The 20,177-nt window shown below is 42.0% G+C and overlaps 1 protein-coding gene across 2 annotated transcripts in view; it reads left to right on the top strand.

The window, feature by feature from the left end:
- The window catches only part of NAB1 (NGFI-A binding protein 1), a 50,546-nt gene that overhangs the window by 4,695 nt on the left and 25,674 nt on the right, over window positions 1-20,177 (top strand). For both annotated transcript variants that reach the window (XM_002712343.5, XM_017342992.3), the window contains exon 2: window positions 6,949-7,783. In XM_002712343.5, the coding sequence (XP_002712389.1) occupies window positions 6,968-7,783 (816 nt within the window). In that variant the 5' untranslated portion in view covers window positions 6,949-6,967. The remainder of the gene's footprint in view (window positions 1-6,948; window positions 7,784-20,177) is intronic.

Here is a 20,177-nt window from a genome sequence, read left to right as displayed (position 1 = left end):
GGCCATTAACAGCTAGGCTGAGCCAAGCCAAAACTGGGAGCCAGGAGCTTCTTCCAGATCTCCCAGTGGGTAGCAGGGACCCAAGCACTTGGGCCTTCTTCCACTGCTTTCCCAGGCACATTAGCAGGGAGCTGGATTGGAAGAGGAGCAGCTGGGACTCAAATTGGCACCCATATGGGATGCTGGCATTGCAGGCTGTGGCTTAACCCATTATGCCACAACACCAGCCTCAAATTTGAGTTCGTTTCCTTCCCTTCCCCTTCCCCTTCCCCTTCCCCTTCCCTTTCTTTTTTTGGAAGTCTAAAACTAGAAGATGCTTACATGAATTTGAATTCTTAAAATGCTAGTCTGGGCTGGATTCAACACAGGATGTGTATGTTTTAACACTAATTGCATGTAGATTCTCTATTTGGGATAGTATCTTTTGGTCGCTTGGAAAAATAGCCATGTTATGAAAGTCCACCATGTAGCTTTCTAGGAAAGTGTTGGACATGAGAGTGGAAAGGATTGTAGGTACCAGATTGGCAATTCATTGGGACACTTCAGTTTACATAGAATGCATCTCTTCTGGAATGTGAAGGGAGGTTGCTGATCAGATTCTGACTCAAACATTGGGTTTAATTCACCAGAAACCTTCATAGAGATCTTATTCTTCATAAAACACTTCTCTAGGAATAAAGGGGAGTAAAGGATTAATGTGACCCTAATTCTTAACTTCAGGGTGCTTATAACCTCACAGTAACTGTACTGCGGCTCTTGTGTATAAAACACAAACACGCTGTGTAGCATTTTTCAAAAGTTAAATTTATATATTTAAAAGGCAGAATGAAAGATAAATTGATTGATTTTTTTCATCCATCATTCACTCCCCAAATGGGCGCAATGGCTAGGGCTGGGGTTGGGCGAGGCCAGGGCCAGGAGCCTGGAACTCCATCTGGGTCTCCCATGTGGACCATCTTCCACTGCTTTCCCAGGCTCATTAGCAGGAAACTGGATCTAAAATAGTGCAGCTGAGACTTGGACCAGCGCCCATATGGGGTGCCAGTGTTGCATGTGGCAGCTTTATCTGCTGCGCCACAGTACCATCCCCACGTTACTTAACATTTATCATGTTTGGGGCTGTTCTTGTCCATCTCTTCCCTCTGAACTGATTTTTCATGAAGGACCATCTTTCCTCTGTATCCTCAGAACTACCAGTGCCTGGCATGCTTGGATAAGTGCAAAAAATGAGTGGATGAGGCATGATAGAGAATGAAAGAAACTGAAACCTTAGTCTTTAATAATGTGATGCTACTTTTAGAACCCCAAATCTTTCCTTAAGTTATTACATTCCTAGAGACTTCCCATTAGTTGACTCGTTGTATACAAGAGTGAAGTACACTGACTTGGACATCTGATTTCACAAGTGGCAGCACAGTAGAACTACACAGAAGGCAAAAGATCATGTATTTTGGGGGAAGTTACATGCAGTGAAACTGGAGTGTGTTCTCTAAGTAACATTGGAGAAGGGAGAGGATACCTGCAGTTGGATAAAGACTTTATGGAAGAGGTATGGAGGTTTGAGGGTGGAGGATGCCCGGCACAGGTCAGGGAGGTGGAATGCCCAGAGTCTGTCTGGCGTGAATAGAAGGGCATGTTAAGGATCAGAGGAAGGGTAGGTTCAGGCGTGGGTTGCCTATATGAGTAGTTCTAGGCAATGGGGAAATTTGCACCCACACCTGTCCTGTAGGGAGGTAAGGTTGGGAGGGCCGTGTGAGCTATTCTGATGGGTAGGATGCTGTTTTCAAAGTTGAGACAAGAAGTGGTGAAAACTAGAAGTGAGTACTTTTGAGGCAGAGAAAGGAAAAGGATGGTGGTGTGGTCTAAGGAGATGTAGATTTGAGGAAGGAAGCAGCAACAAAGATGAAATCCACACTTTTCATTTAGAAAACTGGAAGGGTGGTGGTGCAACTGAAAGAGCTGGAGAGCTGGGAAGAGCGTGTTTGGAAATTGGGAAGATGAGAGGAAAATGAGATAATGTACTTGCTTTTGGACACAGGAGACTTGAGGTTTCGATAGTCCCCAGGTGGAATGCCAAATTCTGGTTCAGAAGAATAGTTTGGGCTGATGATTCTCAAACTGTCCAGGTATGAGAATCCCTAATTTAAAAAAAATATATATATATATATGTATATATAAAAATACTAAAAATTCTTAAGATAATTTTACTTGGAGTATTTATTGAGATTATATACAATGGCAAAGACAAATTAACTTATACTTTCAAGTGAATTTGTATTTTTTAAGCCATAGAAGTACTTATTTAACTTACTTATGTAACTTAACTTACAAAAAAGATTTGTGTGAAAGGCATCTTTTTCATTCAGTCATCAGTGCTTGCATTTCTTTTCCTTTTTTTTTTTAAAAAAAAAAAAAGATTTATTTTATCTATTTGAAAGAGTTACAGAAAGAGAGAGAGGTCTTCCATCTGCTGGTTCACTCCCTAAATGACCGAAGCGGCCAGAACTGAGCTGATCTGAAGTGGGTGCCGGGGCCCAAGGACTTGGGCCATCTTCCACTGCCTTCCCAGGCCATAGCAGAGAGCTGGATCAGAAGTGGAGCAGCCCAGATAGACCCGTGCCCATAATGAGATGCCAGTGCTACAGGCTGGGGCTTTAACCCACTGCAGCATAGCACCGGCCCCCAGTGCTTGCATTTTTTAAGTCTTCTTTAGTTTTGTTGGAAAGGCCGAGCGACAGAGATCTCACATCCCCTAATTCATTTCCCAAATACCTGCAACGGGCATTGGGCCAGGAGCCCAGAACTCCATCCAGGTCTCCTGTGTGGATGGCAGGGACCCACGTACTTGAGCTGTCACCTGCTGTCCCCTAGGGTGTGCACTCACAGGAAACTGAGTTAGAATCAGAGCTGGGACCTGAGTTCAGCCACTCTGACGTGGGATGTGGCCGTCCCAAGTGGGTGTCTTAACTGCTGTGCTACATGCCCACCCCTGTGCGTTTCCATTTGAGAACCCTGCAGCAACTCTGGAGCCCTCGGCCCAGGATCCATTGATTGAAACTAAAGCGGAGTTGGAAGTTATCTGTCTGTAGTGATAATTGAAGTCTGGGAGTGGGTGAGATCATCAAGTAAGAATCTGGACTGACAGAAAAAAGATCTAATATAAAACCAGAGTTGTGTTTTAAGATACACTTATTTGAAATGCAGTGTGTATGAGAGAGAGAGGGAGAGACAGAGATTGAATAGCTTCCGTCTGCTGTTTCACTCCCCCAGATGGCTTCATCAGCTGAGGTTGAGCCAGGCTGGAGCCAAGAGGCAGGACCTCCATCCTGGCCTCCCACGTGGATGGCAGGAATGAAGTACTTGAGCCATCTACTGCTCCAGGCATGTTTGCAGGGAGCTGGATCAGAAGTGGAGTAGCCAGGACTTGAACTGGTACCCTGATATGGGATGCTGATATCCTAAGCAGTGGTTTAACCCACTGCACTGGTGCGTGCCCAAACTTTGGTGAATTCTTGAACTTAGGATATACCAATGGAAGGTAGGGAAAGTGAAATAGTGACAGCACTTACTGAAGTGAGGTGAAGAGCCTTTCAAGGAGTGGTACAACACAGTGGAGAGGTTAATGAGAGACAGGTCCTGGTGATAATTCGGTAGTTGCTTAAGAGTTTGATAGAGTGACAGGGCCAAAAAGTGGGCTGGACTGAGGCAGGTTTGAAGGAATGGTGGAATGGCTCTTCTGCCACACTGTGTTCTCACATCCCAGCTTGGAGAGTATCAAAGAGGTTTTGTTTTCTGTAGTGAAGCGGGAATTGACTAGTCAAACCTTGTGGGCCAGTCTAGCTACTGAGTTCATCTAGCACAGTTTGAATCTGCCCTGACTGGTGCTGTCCTAAGGAGTTAAAGGGTGATTGTTTTTGAAGAATTTAAAATAGATCAGTGAATGAAAACAAGTAGGTTTTAGGCTATTGTTGTTTAATTCGTCTTCCCTAGTCCTGGGGTTCTTTTTATTGTACTGGGGTGAGGAACCTTTAAACTGGTTTAAGTGGAAGTTTGCTGTGCACGGGCAGCCAGACCTCAGGTTTAACTTTTGAATACAGTAAAAGTGAGCAACCGGTTTCTTTTAACTGTGGAATTTATAGAAAGGTTAGGCTCAGCATGGATGTTCCGGGATATCTTGAAAAGGCCAGGTACTGGTCTACAGTTTCATAGATTCACCGTACTAGGAGCTACCTGCACTTGATCTTAGCCAAAAGGCCGAGAAGCGATAGGAGCTACCTGAATATAGTGTTGTGATACAGGTAGAAACCTTACTTTCAACTTATTTGACCTTCAAGTTTAAGCATAAACGATTACAGGTTTTGTGAAAATAGAAAAATCTCCAAAAAAAGTTTTCTTTGAAATCGAATCAAGTGAATGTATGAAGTAGTGGATGTTTAAATGATCACAGCAGGCTTTGGAGAGAAACCGAAACACTGTCTTAAAGCAAAAGCTTAGAAAGCTTCTGTCCCAGTGGGGTGCTGTGGGCCTCTGAAAGCCTCCTGGTTTACTTGTTTATCTTCATCTGTTGTCTCGACTTTGGAAATGTGCACCTGGCCCTGTCAATCCTTATGCAGATAATATATTCATAACTGATTTCTCACCGGCGTCATAGGAACTAGAGTGTTTCCTTTTTCTGGGTAAAGAAAGGATAAAACTTGAAAATTCTTATTTGCTAAAATCATTGCCTTTATTCAGGAGGAAAAAAGTCTAGGTCTTTTAGTTTTACTTTTCTTAAATTTATCTTTTATATTTGACTACCATTTTTTTTCCTGACTTCATAAAAAGATTTCTAAAAGCTTTGTTCTGGTTTTTCTGATATGCTCTTTCCTCTGTTCCATGGTCTGGGGAGTACATCAGGTGAATAATTGACCACTCCACAAACCCTACAGAGTTAGAGTCCTCGTATGAAAAATCTTGTGTGTACACATATATTTATGTATGTGGATATGTATTTTTTTAATACTCTTGAATTGACTGCCTGCAGAAGACTTGCATTAGGAGAATGATGGGAAGTTGACTGTTTTCCCCTCCAATCTCAACATTTTCAGGAAGCCCTTCATTTGGTATGTTACTATTTAATATAAACCTAAATTTGAGTCTGTAACTCCCAAGAGCTGTGTTTTCTGGGTTAGTGTCCACCTAGATGATGGTCTGTCCCTGCAGTGAGAAGATGCAAAATGTTTGTTTTTATCCAGAGAACTGGGGCAGCCTGAACATGAAGGTGGACCTAAGGAACCTGGGTGATCCTATAGGACTTGTGGGAGTTTGTGGTGCTCCAGAGGGCAAACTAAATAGGGATTTTCTCTGCAGTTTGCCCTCTTTGCCAAATCATGGGCAATCACCTGCATGCGGCCCAGGGACCTGGGAAACTTTGTTCAAAAACACCTTATATGATTTCCTTGGGATTAGCAGAAGCAGCTGGGTCCAGATTACATCTGTTTTGTCTCTTGGGAAGTAGGTCATCAGGTCACCTGGCTATGTCCATTCTAGCCCTTCACAAATAAAGAGCCATAAAATACGAGGAGGTCACTGGTTGATCAAAACAGATTATGGAGGATACAGAACTTCCAGTCACAGCCCTTAGAGGGAGACCCATTCTCCAGGTTGATGTGACTGAAACTAAAATTTTGTCTAACTTTTTGGCTGACAGCATTTGACAACAAAAGTCCACATTTGACTTTCTGGCTTTCAGAGATATATTTCTCTGATTGCAGTATCTCCCATTCAAGTGTTGATCCGAACTGTTTGAGTTGAGAGCAGGTCTTGTACTTTCCTCTGATGTGTGCATTTTTTAAGCCCTCTGTAATTTTTTCCATAGAGGGCTACAGGGTCCTTTTGATTCTAAGGGTACATTGATTACAACAAGTTTGTTTCTCTTAAATGGAAGTACTCAGCCAACTCCTCTTTGTATGTGGGAGGTCTCCAGGCAACTGAACAACTTTTAAAGGCTGCTAAGAGGTCAAGAAGTGCTTTACTAGCTCTTGTTCTGTCTTTTTAACAACAGGTTTCTCTATGTTGCTTGGGCTCTAAAAGTATGTTTCTTCCTTGACCTTGACCTCTGCTGCTGCTATGATGGCCTCAGATTACATTTTGCATCTGTGTCCTTGATACATGTGTAGACACAGTCTTGATGTTTGCATGCAGAGTAGTTGTACGTTAGCATCTTGCCCTGTGCCATGTTCAAGTACCATGCATGTCAGAGGGAATCCCATCGTCCTGATTTTTCTCTGTTATATAATCCCATTGTCACCTATAACTCTTCTCTTCCTAGAACTGTAACTGTTTCCTTTCCTTTTTCATGTTTATGCCTAAGAAATGACCAAGTCTTGTCATTTATTTGTTTGAATTTTTGCTGCCTCTTTCTTGGTTCCTAAATATGCCATCTTCTATTTTGTTACCTCCAGGTCTTACTGAAATCTTCCTTTACCTGCCAGACTAATCCTGCTAATTTTTCTTTATGAAATGGAAATAACTATACCTACTTCACAAGGCTGTTCTGAGGATTAGACATGTGAAGTGTCCATGATACTTCTTGGCACAGTCAGTATTTAACAAATGGTGGTAAACTGTAGTACTTCTCTCCTCTTGCTAAATTTGATTATTTTCAATCTACATCTGTGTCCGCACCATGGAAATAGCCAAGTCTGCCCAAACTGTGGGTTGTGGAGCCTCGTGAGTCTTTGGGTCTCCAGACTTCTGCTTGCTGGTTTTTCTCCAGGAAGGTCTGGCCTTTAGAGTTGTTGGAGTGCAAAATGAGATAAAGTACTTACATAGAAAGAATGGCGCTCTCTTGATGGTTGCAATGCAAATGCTCCTTGTTTTTGTTCCTCTGTATTACATTCTTAAATCCTGTAGTGCCCAGCCTATTCGATTTAAGGAGTTTGAATTTTTTCTCTCTTCTTTTTGCAGGTTTAACCCATCCACAGTAATGGCCGCGGCTTTACCCAGGACCCTGGGGGAGTTACAGCTGTATAGAATATTACAGAAAGCCAATCTTCTTTCTTATTTCGATGCTTTTATCCAACAAGGTGGTGATGATGTGCAGCAGCTCTGTGAAGCTGGAGAAGAGGAGTTTTTGGAGATTATGGCACTCGTGGGCATGGCTAGCAAGCCCCTTCATGTTAGAAGGCTGCAGAAGGCTCTGAGAGACTGGGTTACGAACCCGGGCCTTTTCAATCAGCCGCTGACTTCCCTTCCTGTCAGTAGCATACCCATTTATAAGTTACCAGAGGGATCACCGACGTGGCTGGGAATATCCTGCAGTAGTTACGAAAGGAACAGCAATACCCGGGAACCTCACTTAAAAATCCCCAAATGTGCTGCCACGACCTGTGTGCAGAGCTTGGGACAGGGGAAGTCCGATGTGGGGAGCCTGGCACTGCAGAGCGTTGGAGAGTCCAGGCTCTGGCAGGGCCACCATGCTACCGAAAGTGAGCACAGCCTGTCCCCAGCTGACCTTGGCTCCCCAGCTTCCCCAAAGGAAAGCAGCGAGGCCCTAGATGCTGCTGCCGCACTCTCTGTGGCTGAGTGTGTGGAGCGAATGGCCCCCACGCTGCCAAAAAGTGACTTGAACGAAGTAAAAGAGCTGCTGAAAACCAACAAGAAGTTGGCCAAAATGATTGGTCACATCTTTGAGATGAGTGATGACGATCCACACAAAGAGGAGGAAATTCGAAAATACAGTGCAATATATGGCAGATTCGACTCAAAGAGAAAGGATGGAAAGCATCTCACACTTCATGAGGTAGGAAGCCCATGAATTTTTTCTCTACACAGTGTGCGCTCTTAGACGTATTTGGTAATAATTTGCAGCTACAGAGTTACACTGTCTGAAAGCAGGACTAAAAACATATAAGCATTAGCAAAATGCAACCTCTACGAAAACAGACCATATTTATTGTGCTGGGCTTATATTTGTGTTTAACTCAAACGTTTGTGCTTTGGAACTACAAGGCAGTGACTTTTAGGAATATGTCAGAATTGGATCAGAGAGAGCATAGTCTTTGTGTTTGTAAGGCAGTTTTTCAATTTATAAATTAACCATACATTTCAAAAACATTTTTGCAGACTTCTATTTTAGAAAAAAATTTTGTAAAAATAACCAAAACTTAGCTGGCATAGAAAACAAAATAATATAAATCAATGTTTAGCTTTGAATAGTAGCTTTTAACATTGTTTTGTTCAATGATTGGTGTTAAAAGTTCCCATCGGGGCCATTGTTGTGGCATAGCAGGTTAAGCTACCACCTGCAATGCTGGAATCCCATATGGTTGCTAGTTCATGTCCTGGCTGTTCCACTGCCAATCCAGCTACCTGCTAATGCACCTGGGAAAGCAGCATATGATGGCTCAAATCCTTGGACTCCTGTCACCCACATGGGAGACCCAGACAGAGTTCCAGGTTGCTGGTTTTGGTCTGGCAAAGCCCTAGCTGTTGCAGTCTTTTGGGGAGTGAACCAGCAGAGGGAAGATTGATATTCTCTCTCTCTCTCTCTCTCTCTCTCTGACTCCCTCTCTCCTGTAACTCAATAAATTTTTTAAAAATTCTCATTCTTTTATCTTTATAGCACTCTTATCTAGAGACACTCTGCAAGTATGTGTCCATGTATATAAGTATGTGTGTATGTATATATGTGTGCGTATGTATATGTATATATACACTATTGTACTTCTTTTCTCTTGACCGAGCAGTATGTCATCTTCAAAATTCAGCTCAGAGTAGGAGTTTTGCTTATCAGTTAAATCTCCAGTGAGGATACCTTTGTCCCACATTAGAGTACCTGGGTTCAATTCCCACCTCTGGCTACAGTTGTAGCTTCCTGACAGTGCAAACCCCAAGAGGCAGCTGTGATGGCTCAAGTGGTTGGGTTCTGCCACCTCTGTGGGAGACCCAGTTTGAGTTTTGGGCTCCAACTTCTGTCTTGGTTCAGCCCTAGCCATGGTAGGCATTTGGGAAGTGAACTATGTATGAGAGTTCTGTCTCTTTCTCTCTTGGGGGATGGATTTCACCTGAAACATGACTTATGGTCTTTTCTGCTAATGTTGCCTTCCAGGTAGAATGACCTGTTCTTTTTATTTAGATCTCTGCAACACTGGTGTTACATTTAACTTCAACACTTGATTGTGCTTATATGTATACTTGTCTGTCTCTTGCAATAAACTTGGAGTTTCTTTAAGGCAGAAACAATGCCTCATTCTTCTTTATATCCCTGGAGTCTAATGTACCCAATAAATGCTTGAAAAATAAGTGTATTTTCAAATGTTGAAAAGACTGTTAGAGCTAACTTTTTAAATAGCCATAAATCCTTTAGAAGAAAGGAAATTCTCTGAAAAACTGTTCAGGTTGAGTGCAGTATTTCATGTTTAGCATCAGATGTCCCCAACCCCCAGACTTCTACTTTAACATGAAAAAATACTTACTAAAGGCACTGTGGTGCAGTGGCAGCATCACAAATGGGCACCGATACAAGTCCTAGCTGCTCCACTTCCGATCCAGCTCCCTGCTAATGCATCTGGGAAAGCAGTAGAAGATGGCCCAAGTCCTTGGGCCCCTGTTAACTACATGGGAGATCCCAAAAAAGTTCCTAGCTCCTGGCTCCGGGTCAGCTCAGCTCAGGCCGTTGCAGCCATTTGGGGGAGTGAACCAGCGGATGGAAGACCTCTCTGTCTCTTCCTCTTTCTGTAACTCTGAATCTATAAGCTGCCAGATATTTTCTTTACATATATAAATATGGGATCATGTTTTGCACACTGTTCTAATTATTTTTCTTTCCTTTTTTAAATGGAACAGTGCACATAGTGTGATACACCAATAGGTATCTTTTGAAGTCAGTACACATAGAGTTACCTTATTCTTTTATAGATTGAACTGTATTTCTTTAAAAAAAATTATTTGAGAGAGTTTTAGACAGAGGGACAGACAGAAAGATCTTTCATCTGCAGGTTCACGCCCCAAATGGTCAGAATGGTCAGAGCTGGGCTGATCTGAAGCCAGGACCCAGGAGCTTCTTCTGGATTTCCCACCCATGTGCAGGGGCCCAAGAACTTGGGCCATCTTGTGCTTTCCCAGGCCATAGCAGAGAGCTGGATTGGAAGTAGAGCATCTGGGACTCGAATCAGCGCCCCTATGGGATGCCGGCACTGCAAGCGGCGGCTTTACCCTCTGCGCCACAGCGCCGGCCCCTAAAGTATTCCTTTAAATAATTAATTTTTAAGTCAACCTAATATTCTACCATGGTATTAGACCTTTTTGGAAATAAAGCTCTAATTATTAGGGTTATATTCTGTTTAAAATCAATTAGGCATCTTTATTCAAATAATCAAATGGAGTATATAAAACTTCAGCTTTTGAAGCTTTTAGAAAGTTTAATTAATAAAAACAAAATTTGTAAGTGGGAGCTATTGAAATATATTTTACAAAGAATAAACAGGTCAGGTGTCAGCATTGTGGCATTGCAGGTATTTGTGTTACTGGTAGAACCTCTGCCTGCAATGCCAGCATCCCATCCGAGTGCTAGCTTGTGTCCTGGCTGCTCCTTTTCTGATCCAGCCCCCTGCTGACGGCCTGGGAAAAGGCAACAGAAAATGGCCCAAGTCCTTAGGCCCTTGCTACCCACATGGGAGACCTGGGAGAAGCTCCTAGCTCTTGGCTTCGGCTTGGCCCAGCCCTGGCTGTTGCGGCCATCTGGGGCATGAACCAGTGGATGGAAGACCTCTCTCTGTCTTTCCCTCTCTCTCACACTCCCTCTCCCCATCTCTCCCTGTCTCCCTGTAACTCTGACTTTCAAATAAATAGAATCTTAAAAAACAGTTCAAACAATGAATAAGATATAATTTTGAAATTATATAATTATACTTTGGAGTAGCTTTGCAAAGAATTTTGATGTAGTTTTTCTTTTAATTATGTAAATTTAGACTATGCACTCGACTAAAATAAAATTGATAAGATTCTTCCCACATTCGTTGTTTTTTGCCTAGAAATGCCTTAAATATGTCAATTTGAAAAGATATATTTAAAATATGAGACTTCTTGTATGTGTTTACTTAGGCCTTTTATATTGGTCAGTAATTGTATAATTTTTATTATTGTTTGAGGGAGACAGAGAAAAGAGATAGAGCTCTCATCTGCTGATTCCCTCCCAAAGCTGTAACTGAAAACCTGCTCCTAGGCTCCCATGTGGTCAGCAGGGACCAAACCATGTACACCATCACCTGCTACCTCCCAGGGTCAGCATTGATGGGAAGCTGGAATCAAGAGGGGGAACTGGGAATCAAATGTAGCCACGCCAGAATGGAACTTGGACATTTTAACTGGTGTCTCAGCCGCTGTGTTTTACTCACGTGGGTTTTGCACATTTTTTGTTATGTCAAATACTGTGTATGTTACATGTCTATATTACATGTATTCTAGAATTTATTTATGTAGGATATACCAAATACATAAGATACAAAAATATATAGTTTTTAATTAGATTTTTTCCTCTGATTTTTCGACGGCTATCACTGGCTGGTTTTTGTATATTAGTCTTGTTTTCAGCAGTTCTACCATATGATTTTTTAAAATGATTTTAGATGTGAATACTGGAGCTTCAGATCAGGTAATTGGTTAGCAGAAAGACTTAACTTAGAGGAGATCTGTGATTTGATCCATGTTGGATCTACCCTTTGGCAGTTGTGAATTATCATTTGCCATATAATAACTGCCTTACAGGAGCTTATGAGTAGATCCAGAAAGCAAACTTAGCATTAAAATCCACATACACTTTGACGATTTTATATTGCCTTTGACCACTGGAGAAGTCCACTTGACAAGCTACATGGATGTCATTGATAGAAAACAAAAGACAAAACATGTTTACAATTTTCCTTTGATGCTTTAACTTAGTTTCCCCATAAATTATAAATACAGCAGATGAAACACAGTTGAATCAAAAAACTTGTATTTTTTATCTAAATAAAAGTATTTTAAGATTACTTAATAAACCCAATCAACTTCACTCTTCTAACTATTTTAAATCTTACTCTACTTTATAAAAAAATCCAGAAAGAATTTGCACTTGGCTTTTGCTAAGAAGCTCTTTGCTTCTTTAGATAAATAGGTGCAAATGGTATTTAAGTACTTGAAACAGTTGTAGAATTCCCAAAATAAGAGCTCACAATTAATGCTATTAGGCCAAGGTGTGGAAGTGAGGGTCTTGGGAATTGGGCTGTTTTTTTTGTTTGTTTTTTGTTTTTTTTTTGTTTTTTTTTAATTTGAAAGTCACAGCTACACAGAGAGAGGAAAGGCAGAGAGAGAGAGAGAGATCTTCCATCCGATGTCACTCCCCAATTGGCCGCAATTGGAGCTGTGCCGATCCGAAGCCAGGAGCCGGGAGCTGTTGGGGTCTTAAGCCTGAGACTGTCCCCTGACCAGCAGGGGGCATTACAAGCACTCCCCGACAAGGCGAACAGGAGAGGTAAGGTCGACGGGTCAAGCACACCACAGCAAGCACCCGTGAGTTCTTTCGAAGCAGGAACCACTTTATTGAGGAAGCGTACAGGCTTATAAAGCTTACGAAGGACATGCACAGTAGGGGAGCCAATCAGCGAAAAGGTCGAAAAGGTCATGCAGGCACAGGTGGACCATGCACAGGGGCACCTTAAGCAAGGTATAGGGATAACGCACTGTCCACGTGTCCAGAACTAAATCGGACCTATCCCTGCAGGTGGTCTGATAACTGCAGCGGCCGCAGACATGCCCCCGATCATCCGCCAGGTGCCATGTTGTTAGGGACTATTTTATACAACGCCCAACAGGGAGCTTCTTCCGGGTCTCCCACACAGGTGCAGGGGCCCAAGGACTTGGGCCATCTTGTACTGCTTTCCCAGGCCATAGCAGGGAGCTGGATCGGAAGTGGAGCAGCTGGGTCTCAAACCGGTGCCCGTATGGGATGCCAGTGCTTCAGGCCAGGGCATTAACCCACTGCACCACAGTGCCAGCTCTGGGGTTGGTGTTTTTGAAATTTAACTTAGTCCAATTGTTAATAGAACTCAGATATGTGAGTCTGGTCCATTAATGAGCACAGTTCGGGGTAGAAGTTTATGTATCAGGGAGCTTTCTTCAAGCTAGTAACCATTGAAGACCTTGGAGGAAATTACAGAACCCTGAGGGCACTAAAAGAAAGAATTATTGAATGTACCTTTTAGGTGTTAAGAGGCTTTTGCATTTTTTCACTTGATGTTAAAATCAGAAGAAAATTCCTTGGCTTTTCTAAATTCCTAAGGTTAAAGACTGTTACTAGTTTGTCCTCAATTTCCAAATAAGGAGATGTAGGACTTACTCTTACTTCACTGTTAGTGTAATCTCCGTGTTCTGAAAGTTTTCTTCTTGTAAACCCTATGGATACTACAGGACTGTACATAGGTCACTAGGATGAAAAGGAGGACATTATCTACACTTGAAAAATCTTTTCAACTTTCACAGGTACCTAAGGTTCTTTTTCATGTGAATACTTCTATATTTATTTTCAAGTGTACTCCATACAGTAAAGGAGTAGGGAATGAATATTGTTAAACACTTATTTAAGTGCAGAATCAATAACAATCTAAGCACCTGGATTACAGGAGAGCTGGATTATATGAGATAGACCTTGGAGATAGTGTAGGGGCTGAGGCTTAGGACCACGTGTGTTGGTGGCATAGGGTGGGTGCTAAGGGACAAACGCAGGTGTGGTATGAGAAGGGACTTCTAGCAGGCAGGTTGTTCCATCTATCTCACACGTGTTAGAAGACAGTAGGTGGTAAACTAGACAAGTAGTCTGCCTCAGATCTGGGCATCAATGAGTGAGGGAGGAGGGGTGGGTCGTAAATTGGGAACAGTAAGGCAGGAAAAGAATTCTAAAGCTGAAAGATGGATTGGGAAGAGGGACATGTGTAGTCCACTGAGTGGAAATTCTACAAGAACTAGGAAGCTAAGAAGGCTACTGAGTTAAGGACCCAGACCTGCAGAATAAACAATGATGCCAAGCTCAGGTCAGTTTCCCTTGTGGCTGTTTTGTTTGTTTTGAAGTAAGGGTGAATGTGTCAGAAATGTAACAGTGTCAGTTCTGAGAGAGGAGGAATTGTGAATCTGGGAACCCCATAGACCTGTACACATTATTCATAATTTAAAATACTTTATTCTGAACGCTCAGCTTCACATACATTTCATCTAATACTTGAAGAGAAATGTTGGGAATTTCCTTCTGATAAGTCTAAAAAATGAATTATAGGACAGTTAAATGGTTATTTCTCGAATCAAGTTATTTCTTGAGAAGTTACATTTGTCTAATAATTTGTCCATTTCATCCAAAGTTTAAAACCTACTGGCTTGAAGTTTATAGTTGTTAAGACATGATATGGCTTGTGCCATCTATCCCTCCTTTTTCCCCCAGATAATCTGAGGTTTGTCCATTTTACTCTTTTTTTCCCTGAGATCTGCAGACTCGGTTCTGCGGACCCAATCTAGCCTGCCTCCTGTTTTCATAATTAAACTTCTATATGCTGGGGCTGGTGCTGTGGCGTAGTAGGCTAAGCCTTTGCCTGCAGTGCCAGCATCCCATATTGGCACAGGTTCGAGTCCCAGGTGCTCCACTTTGGATCCAGCTCTATGCTAATGGCCGAGGAAAGCAGTGGAACATGGTTGAAGTACTTGGGCCCCTGCACTCACATGGAGACCTGGAAGAAGCTCCAGGCTTCTGGCTTCTGGCTTCTGGCTTCTGATGGGCACAGCTCCAGCCATTGCAGCCATCTGGGGAGTGAACAAGAAGATGGAAGACCTGTCTCTCTGTAACTCTGCCTCTCAAATAAAAAATAAGATCTTTTGGGGGCTGGCGCCTTGGCTCACTTGGCTAATCCTCCACCTGCGGCGCTGGCATCCTTTATGGGTGCTGGGTTCTAGTCCCGGTTGCTGCTCTTCCAGTCCAGCTCTCTGCTGTTGCCTGGGAGGGCAGTGGAGGATGACCCAAGTCCTTGGGCTCCTGCACCCACATGGGAGACCAGTAGGAAGCACCTGGCTCCTGGCTTCGGATTGGCGCAGCACCAGCTATAGCAGCCGTTTGGGGAGTGAACCAACGGAAAGAAGACCTTTCTGTGTCTCTCTTTCTCACTGTCTATAACTCTACCTATCAAAATAAAATAAAAAATAAAAAGATACACATTGTTCATAATAAATGATTGTATGATGTATATATTTAGAAAAATAAGATCTTAAAAAAAAACCTATATGATTATGTGTTGTCTGCAATTGTCTTAGAACAACAATGGCAGAGTTGCGTGATTGTGACATAGACTGTTAGGCCTGTAAAACCTTAAATACTTGTTCTCTGGCGTTTTACAGAAAAAGTTTGTAGATCCCTAATCTTTCTGAAGAAGCAGCTTTTAGCTTAGCCCATATTTTTGGTTGTAGGAGTGTGTGTGTGTGTGTGTGTGTGTGTGTGTGTTTTCTACTTACTTAGACTTCATTTTATTTTCTAACTTGAGTTGGGATTTAGTTCATCGATGTTCCATTTTTTCTTTTCTAATATAACTAATTAGAGCTAAAGGGGCAGGCATTTGGTACAACAGTTAAAGATGTTGCTGGGGATACCTGCATCCCTTACCAGAGTGCCTGGGTGTGAGTCTGGCTCCACTTCGATTGAGCCTTCTGCTCGTGTACACCCGGAGAGGCAGCAGATGGTGACTCACGGTTGGTTCCCTGTCATTTACATGGGCGATCCAGATTGAATTCCAAGCTTCTGTCCTCAAATAATTAATTGATACATTTTTAAAACACTGTAAGTTCTCAGTATTGATTTAGTGTTATTCCCAGACTTTTTTTTAAATATTTATTTGAAATTCAGAGTTACACAAAGAAGGAGAGGCAGAGAGAGAGAGAGAGAGAGGTCTTGCATCCACTGATTCACTCCCCAATTGGCTGCAACAGCCAGAGCTGTGCCAGTCCGGAGTCAGGAGCTTCTTTCGGGTCTCCCACACGGGTACAGGGTTCCAAGGACTTGGGCCGTCTTCTGCTGCTTTCCCAGACCTTAGTAGAGAGCTGGATTGGAAGTGGAGCAGCTGGGACTCGAACCGGCACCCACATGGGATGCCGGCATTGCAGGCAGCAGCTTTATCCTCTGTGCCACAGCGTTGGACCCCATTCCCAGACTTTTAACACTAGATTATTATATTTTCAGTTCTGTTGGTTCTTACTTCTTTTCTGATTCATGACTTATTTTTAAATGTTTCATCATTTCCAAATAGGAATGATTTTTTCCCCAGTTGTTTTTCCTGATGATATTTAACAAAATACATGTAGTTAAGAAAACATGGTTTGTACAGTACCAGCTCTTTAAAATTGATATAATTGATTGAGAGTTTAGATATGGTCCAGTATATGATCAGTTTTTTGGCAATTGTTGATATAGTATTCTCTTTGTGTGTGCTATTCAAGTTGCCTTTAGTATTAACATTTTATTTGTTTTTGGTAGGTTGCTCTATCAATAAATAAAAGTTGTATGTTAAAATCCTTTTTTAAAAAATATTGATTTATTTGAAAGGTCAAGTGACAGAGAAGAGGGAGAAAAAGTCCGTTCAGTGGTTCACTACCCAAATGCCCCCAAGTAGCTGGGGTTAGACCAGTCCAAAGCTGGGAGCCAGGAACTCCACCCCAGTCTCCCACATGGGTGGCTGTGACACAAGGAATTGAGTCAGCATCTGCTGTCTTCCAGGAGCATTAGCAGGAGGTGGGATCAGAAACCAGAATAGCTCTCCAACCAGACACTCTGGTGTGGGATGGGGGCATCGCCCAAGCAGCGGCTTAACCCACTGCGCCACAGATCTGCCTGAAAACATGACATTTTGACAAATTTCGTCTTTTATAAAAGGAGTATTCAAAAATAAGCCCTGTCCCAACATCTTTAGCAGTGGTAACCTTTGTAAACTGCTGCCTTAAATTTATTTTATATTACTGTTGTATTTACTAATACTTCTAAACTATTACATAATGTGAAGAAAGCCTGAAGGCAATAGAATTGTCCAGGAGTGTTACTCTGAGTGTTTTATCTTTGCTAATTGTCAACTGTATAGTAATCTTATTAATTCTTGATATGTTTTACTTAAAAAATCTTTCCATCCTTCCCCTTCTCTGGAAAATTTGCCGTAATTGTTTCTGCATTAGCAGGAAGCTGGGGTCAGGAGTCAAAGCAGGTGTTGAGCTCAGGTACCTGGAAAGTGGGTATCTTAACTGGTGTCTTAACAGCTGGGAAAAACACTTGCCCTCTGATTCTTACTATTTATTTAGAATATTAAATTTATTTTGTCATTGGTTTCCATTAGTAATTGAAGATCACATTTCATTGGCTTTTGTCCTTGTTTCATTGTTATGCTTACGAGTTAATGGTTAGGAGCAAGCACTTGACTGCCTAGTGGTTAAGTTACCAGGGGAAGTACTTGTGTCCTATATTGGTGTACCTAGATTGGATACCTGGGTTTGATTTCTGGTCCTGAATCCTTATTCCAGCTTCAAGCTGACTCAGACCCTGAAAGGCAGTGGTGATGGCTCAAGTAATGATTTTCCTGCCACCGTGTAGGAAGCCTGGATTTAGTACCCATCTTCCGACTTCAGCCTCTGCCCAGTCCTGGCCAGCGCAGACATTGAGGAGAGAACCCGTGGATGGGAGCAAGCTCGCTCTCTGTGCCTCTCCAATGAATAATAAAAAGGATATGTTTGGGGCTGGTGCTGTTGGCTCACTTGGCTAATCCTCCTCCTGTTGTGCCGGCATCCCATATGGGCGCCGGGTTCTAGTCCCAGTTGCTCCTCTTCCAGTCCAGCTCTCTGCTGTGGCCCGGGAGTGCTTGGGCCCTGCACCAGCATGGGAGACCAGGAAAAAGCACCTGGCTCCTGGCTTCGGATCTGCACAGCACCGGCCATAACGGCCATTTAGGGGTGAACCAGCAGAAGGAAGACCTTTCTCTCTGTCTCTCTCACTGTCTATAACTGTACCTGTCAAATAATAAATAAATAAATACATTTTCAAAAAAAAAAAGGATATGTTTATCACAACAGGGTCCAGTGTTGCCCCCTAAATCATCTTTGAGGTCACCAGTATGCCTATTGTACTTAAAAAGAAAAAAATAGTGGTGATTTTGCTTACTTGTTTTCTACTTTTTGATTGTTTCTGTCTTTTCTCCTCTCTAGATGGAAACTTTTTCTTGGTCATTTGTACTCTTTTGCTATTTATTAGTCATTTCAAATCTACTTCTTTAAATAAAGTATTTGAGGATCTGATTCTGCTTTTTTTTTCCTCCTAGTTTCACTTTCCATGCCTTGTTTCTTTAGATGTTTTATGATTTTTCTTTATGAATTTGTGCTTTTTTGGAACTTTAACTGTGGAAATGTTTTGAGATCTGGGAACAAAGTGGATTTTCCCAGAGGTTATTTGTTCTCACTTCTATGAGACATTTGGGGACCTACGACTCTGGAAGCCTGTGAAAATAAGTTCTCAGCCCATTATTATGGATTAAAGCTGATGATCTGTGTGAAAGCTGATTTGGGGTTATGGAATACCCAGAGAATATCTTCTGTACTCTCCTACTCAGTGCCAAGGTCCAGGACAAGTAATTCTCCTTGCATGCTCCTTGGGGACTGCAGTATTTCTAATTTAGCCCTACATTGGATTTGCAGTGCTTTGAAATTTCAGTTTTATGGAGGAGGAGTCTTTGAATCCTCACTTCTAGGGTGCCCTGGTCTTTGCTATGAAGATTGAAGTTCAAGTTCATCTAGTCTAGCAACTGAACTTAAATTCTGTGTTATGTTGTGTTCATTCATTTCAGCCTAGATAGTATGTACATGTCTTGCCAGCTCATTGAGTACTTAAGAGAATTTAACCCCTCTCCCCTATTTTATTTATTTGTGGTGGTTTTTTGTGAGGGGACCAGTCATGGTACCTAGCCCACCAGAGTGCTAGAAATGAAAGTTCTGATCCACCTCCCTGTCACACAACAATGCCAGAAATACTTAATTGAAGGTCATAATGGTTTGATTGTTAAGTATTATAATTTGACCCACCTGTAAAAGAAATTTTTTTCATAGATTCAGTTAAATATTCTTTTTAAGGATAAAGATAACTAGTAAGTCCAGATTTTCAGTTTAGTGTTGAATGATAGCTAACTTCAAGAAATCTTTTACATGAAGGTGTGAATAGAATTTTGGTATTCTTGGTGATGAAGGTGGGAGAGGGGCTGGCACTGTGTAGTGGTGGGTAAAACCTCCTGTAGTACAAGATCCCAGCCGGTTCAGTTCCCAGCTGCTCCACTTCAATCCAGCTCTCTGCCATGGCCTGGAAAAGCAGTAGAAGATGGAAGGCTCTGGGCCCCTGCACCTGTGTTGGAGACCCAGCAGAAGCTCCAGATTCTTGGCTTTGGATCGGCGCAGCTCCAGCCATTGCAGCCATTTGGGGAGTGAACCAGCAGATGGAAGACTTTCTCGCTTGCTCGCTCACTCTCTCTCCATCTTCCTCTCTGTAACTTTGTCTTTCAAAACAGTAAATAAATAAATCTTAAAAAGAAGAGAGAAGGTAGGAGAAAGAAGCAAACAGTAAGGCAGAATATCTTATAGTTTTATATTTTAACAAAATTAGAATTTTACTACCTTTTAAGAGCTAACACATTAAATAATCACATAGTATACCATAAATATGTCCAATTTTTATGTCTAAAAATTAAGTTTTTTTAAAATTTAAGAGTTAAAATATATAAATGAAAGCTAACTGTGCAGCAGCAGGGAACCACTGTCTTGGATTATCTTTGTCATCTTTTTACAGTATATCAGAATAGTTACTGATTTGTTCATTAGTAGCAACTGGGAGGCGTGAAATCTAGATAACAATGACAGCACAGATTTTTGAGGGAGAGGCTTCATGAATCACCTTCCTGTTACAACTTGTGAGTGAACTAAAGTTACTTCCCCAGACTAAAGACTCCTTAGGCCCTGGGAAGCTCAGTCTGCTTTTTCGGACTGTTGGAGCCTGAATTCAGTAGCAATAAATGTGTTACGCCTGTTGTTCTTGGATACTGGTAAGATGACAGAAGAAGTACTAGATGGTTGTTTGCAGTTTGTCTTGGAAAGTTGTTGTCTGTGGTTGA

Source organism: Oryctolagus cuniculus, chromosome 3 (genome assembly GCF_964237555.1).
Source record: "Oryctolagus cuniculus chromosome 3, mOryCun1.1, whole genome shotgun sequence".
Taxonomy (NCBI): domain Eukaryota; kingdom Metazoa; phylum Chordata; class Mammalia; order Lagomorpha; family Leporidae; genus Oryctolagus; species Oryctolagus cuniculus.
Note: the sequence above shows the minus strand (reverse complement) of the source record. Positions and strands in the feature narration are given on the sequence as shown.